The 5,065-nt window shown below is 40.7% G+C and overlaps 1 protein-coding gene across 1 annotated transcript in view; it reads right to left on the bottom strand.

Moving 5' to 3' along the window:
• PANK1 (pantothenate kinase 1) overlaps nucleotides 1-4,467 on the bottom strand; it is a 47,123-nt gene extending 42,656 nt beyond the window's left edge. The window contains exon 1 of the mRNA XM_006755104.2: nucleotides 4,265-4,467. Coding sequence (XP_006755167.1) covers nucleotides 4,265-4,292 — 28 coding nt within the window. The 5' untranslated portion in view covers nucleotides 4,293-4,467. The remainder of the gene's footprint in view (nucleotides 1-4,264) is intronic.
• Nucleotides 4,468-5,065: the final 598 nt, after the last annotated feature.

Here is a 5,065-nt window from a genome sequence, read left to right as displayed (position 1 = left end):
CATCTTTGATTACTATGCCAAACAAGATATGCTTTGTATTAATGTTGAAATCCGCTTACTGATCTTTTGGGGGAAAGTGGTATTCATATGTCCACCAGATCCTGATATCTGGCCCAACCACTTTGATGGTGGCTGCTTGAGCCTTAAATTCTTAATCTTCAGTTCAAATGTGCACTGGACAAACTTCACTGACAAACTTGGGAATCTGACCATATCCCAGAAGGTAGCAACGCTGGAGGAGGCTCCTGCTTTCCATTTTGCCCTTTTGTTCTTAAATTGCAAAGCTTCCCATCCATCTAGAATTACTGATTTTTTTTTTAATACGCATGTATCCACACTAGATGCAGATTCAACCAAAAAATTCTACCAATATATCTGTTATCCTGCTTTTTCTAATTAGCCAGATTCTGAGGTGGTGGAAAGCCCAAGTGCCAAAGCTAAATGTCCCGAAATTTAGAAAATTGAAGCCTTGTATTCCCACAATGGTGGCTCTCTGAAACTGTAACGATCTGGGTTTATTTGTTTGTACACAATGAACTCTCACCTATTTTCTGCTAGTGTTTACCTAGATGATCTGAGAAGTCAGAACTTCCCCTCCGGGAGGCCACCACACTGATCCAGCACTTACTCCAGCCTGTTCCAATGCCCTGGGAAGGAGGAAGGCAGCTCACATCCTCCAGCCTCCTGGTGATGCTCAAACACTTGTCTTTCTGTAGCATAGTGTTCAGTGACTCAAACCGTTCTCTCCTTTACAATGTTTTCCTCTGTCCTCCAGTGGGGCTTATCTAGCGCTGTCCTTGGGGTTTAAAATATCCAGGATTTCAAGGCAACATCTATATACTACTTTGTGCCATTTCTGTTCCTCCTCCAAAAAGTAGACACATATCAACCAATTTTATCGCAAATAACTTATTGGGTAGAAAAGTTATGTACAAAGGTGGTGCTGCAGCACTAGTCATGCCAGACCCGAGCTGCAGCCTAAAGCTACGCGACAAACTAAGCAAATTATGGTATACTCATATAATGGACTATTGAGAAAACAATAACATCATTAAAAATGATGTTTTAATGCTAAAAAGAGAATTCCAAATGTCATTTTAGTACTACCTTTCAGATATGGCACATTTTAAGCTGATGTTTTCTTTGAATGATGGGACCGTGGGTACTTTTTCCTGCTTTTTGGGGTATATTTTTGTATTATCTAATTGGAGAGGGAAGGCAAAATAAGGCAATTATGGGACTACAAGTGTTACACCTAATTGAACAACTTTGTGGTCTTTTTTATCCTAGGCCTTTTTTTTTCTTTTTTAATCCTCCACCAGAGGATTATTTTTTTCATTGATTTTTAGAGAGTGGAAGGGAAGGAGGGAAGAGGGAAAAGGAGAAACATTGATGTGAGAAAGACACATCGATTGTTTACCTCCCACATACGTCCCAACCAGAGTAGGGGCATGGAGCCTGCAACCCAGGTACATGCCTTTGTCCAGGAACCAAACCCATAGCCCTTCGGACTGAGGGCCAATGCTCCAACCACTGAGCAAAACCGGCCAGGGCAAGGCCTTTTTGTTAAAACTAAGAAAGTCAGTCTGAGGTGGTCTGTCAGCTCAGTTTTCTTGTCCTATGGATAAATGGTGGACAGTGTTCTGTATGGTGAAGACAGTGGGCATTTACTGAATGACTGCTATGTATCAAGCAGGAATCTAAGTTCCTCATATTCAATCCTCACATCAACCCAATGAAGTAGTATGATGATCTCCATCCTACCGATACTAAAACTGAAGGACAGAATTAAATTACTAGCTCCCGGCTGCAATTCAAACTCAAGCTCTCTGGGGTTCAAATGACTACACCATTTACAATGGGACATCAGGCACTTGTTGCATCTTATTAGGACTATCTATCATTCATTTCAAAATATTTGGGAGGTGAGCTGCCTCCATAAGGTGCTATTTATATATAACTTTCAAGCAATCAGAGCACCCAGTGGACCCAAGGCATCTTCCTATTGACACCATATGGAAACTCTAGTGAAGGACTTCGCCAAAGTCTATGGCAGAGATGGAAACAACTACCTCAACGAGGTGGTGATGCCACTTACACCTTTTCCTGTGTGACATCAAACATTCATGTGCAAGGAATAAGACAAGAAAATATATTATCTATAACCACTCTTTCATCTTAACTGGGGAGAGAAGACAAATAACATAAAACAACTGGCACAAGGTAAAAAGGCATAATGAAATACTACGGCACAGAAGTCAGGTCCAAAGTATCATAGTATTTTTTTCCCAATATATTTTTATAGAATTCGGAGAGGAAGGGAGAGAGAGAGAGAGAGAGAGAGAGAGAACATCAATGATGAGAGAGGATCATTGATCAGATGCCTCCTGCAATACCCCTACTGGGGATGAAGCCCGCAACCCAGGCATGTACCCTTGACTGGAATCAAACCTGGGACCCTTTAGTCTGCAGGCCGAGGCTCTATCCACTGAGCCAAACCAGCTGGGGCAAAAAGTATCATGGAATTTTTGAAGGTACAAGAAACAACGCTTGGAGATCACCTAGCCAAGCCCAGCATTTCAGGATGAGTGCTAGTAACTTGAGGTCACACAGCTGCTAAGTAGCAGAGGCAGGTAAAGTAGCCAAGGAAGACTGAGGAAGCAGTTTTGGAAAAGCTTTGCAAGAATAATGTAGGGTGAGGTGATGGTCCTTTAGGTGAAGACACCGAATAATATTCTCCCTTCCTGGTTTAGTGAACTCAACCTGCCACTGGTCTGATTTTTAGATTATAAGATTGTGAACAGTCCCTGCACTGAGGGCTCGGATTTAAATTTTGTAAATCATTGAAAGCTACTGACCTGTTTATTTTGTTCCATTTATTATTTTAAACATTAGGCATTTGAATGTGCTATCATATTCAACTCAAAATATTACCAAATAGAAGCACAGCTTCCCACACATGCATTCCAGGTGCCTGCCTGAGAAGCGATCATCTGACTGTCCTCACACACAGTTGTTCAGACAGAAGTAGGTGTCTGATGTTGTAAACTGGTAAGTAGAAATTACTTGTCCGGCTTTGGTGCTTCCACCACTCACACACTCTTAAATACTCTTTGTAATAACTGCTCACAGAAAATCTATCAGACACAAAAAATAGAGACATGCTTAACCTCAGTAGAGTCATCATAGAGTACCTAAATATCAACTGATTGAGCAGTATTTTTATAAGAAGAACGCTGAATGTTTACAGGCAATGTGTGAAGATATTAAATTAAGCCTAGTTTTAACTAAGAAATGTTGGTGGTGAGCACAGCATATGTGACTCAGAACATGTAAAATTTATCTCTGAAATGCTTGTTCAAATCTGAGAAGAGAAAACATGGTAGGAGAATAAAGTTAATTTTGACGAATCCTTTTTAACAGTTTGTAAGTAAATATGGTTGCTAAGTTTTAAATAAACTAAAATGCTTATTTTTGTAAAAAATACAAACCACTTTACTTTTCGACACAAAGCACAGACATAATGTTGTAATTTCTTGTATTCTAAAATAATTCCTGTGGGTTTGCAAGTACAAGTTAAGGCAAAGTTATTTTTACTTTGTCTCCAAGCCATTAAGAGTGTATTTTCAATTCCTCAAAATTATTTTAAGAAGTGTTATATCCTCAAACATAGATCATTCAAGCTAGCAATACTAAACAAAAACTCAGTACAGTTCTTCATTATATTTTAGCTATTTACATTGCAAACTCTCATACTATTTGCTAATGTGGATGAGAGAAATAACTAAAATGTAGTTTCCAAAGACATAAAACAGGTTAATAAGACAAAAGTCATCAATATTTAGTCCATAAATAGTCATTTTCTAAAAAGTCTCAAAAAAATAAAAAATAAAAGAAAGAAAATATAAATTCAGGTGCTAAATGTCTTACAACCACGGCCAAATATGCTGTGTGGCTTCAAAGTTCCAGACAAGATCTAACTTTCAACATAAATATTTCTGACCTACAAAACACAATATCAGAGTCGCCACGTCCCACAGTCAGGTTAAAATACTTTGCAAAGTCTCGGAGACTTTAATTGAATGCAAGAAAGCTAAGAGTCTAAATGGATCAACAGAGAGAAACAAACTGAAGATGTCTGCCAAATATTAAACTTTTACAGAAAAATCCAAAACTTATCTAGCAATGTCCCTATAACAGAATAACCTATATGCAAAAGGTGCATGTTTTAATGCAATCACTTTTTAGCATGCATCTTACTTACTTTGTTTTTTGCCATTTTTAAGCTTCATTAAAGACACCCAGAAAGATGCAACTAGTTGAATGAGGTTCGGCTCAGATAGGAAAAACCAGTTCTAAACTCGACCCACAAATTTACATCCCAGAACGCCCTGCTGGGAAGGTACTCTGCAAACTAACATTACATCTACAAGATTTAGATTGTGAAATAGTGCGTTACAGCTTTCTGCGCTGTACATTAGCATTAGAAACCCTCAACTCCAGTTTCCACTACCGAGAGAAAAAAAAATCCACCTCCAATCCTCATTGGCCCACATAGTTCCGGCCCACATGGTATCAGTGGGTGTGTCTGGCCCAACAGGTCCTTTCATTGGCTGCGAAAAAAACAACGTTTAATAGGCTGTGATTTGGAGGGTTGTCAAACTCCACGCCTCCAGCTCTCGAGCTCACCAATGGACCCAAGGTGCTGGCTGCTACTTTACGATTCAAAGGGCAAGCTGGCTGCTGGAGCTCCGATAAGGCAAAGGGGAGCTCCGAGAGTCCTTCTAGTTCTACCCTTGCTCCCAGACCCCACCACAAGTCCACACGCTTGCAATTTTCCACCGACAAGTCAGAAAGCCGAGCCGCGCCTTTGCCTTCCACAGAGCCGCGACCTAAGGAGCACCCGAGGCTCCGTGTCCAATCGGCCCATTCTACAGGTGGAAGCAGGCAAGGCTCGGGTTCAGACAGCGAGCTTTGTACTCAGCGCTCCTTGGGGAAAAAAATCAGTTCTTGGCGTCCCTCCGATCAGTGCCCCCGACCCCCACCCCCGACGCCGGGCGCTGGA

The sequence above is a fragment of the Myotis davidii genome, unplaced genomic scaffold, assembly GCF_000327345.1.
Source record: "Myotis davidii unplaced genomic scaffold, ASM32734v1 scaffold271, whole genome shotgun sequence".
Classification (NCBI taxonomy): domain Eukaryota; kingdom Metazoa; phylum Chordata; class Mammalia; order Chiroptera; family Vespertilionidae; genus Myotis; species Myotis davidii.
The sequence above is the reverse complement of the archived record's forward strand: the minus strand, read 5'-3'. Positions and strand labels throughout refer to the sequence as shown.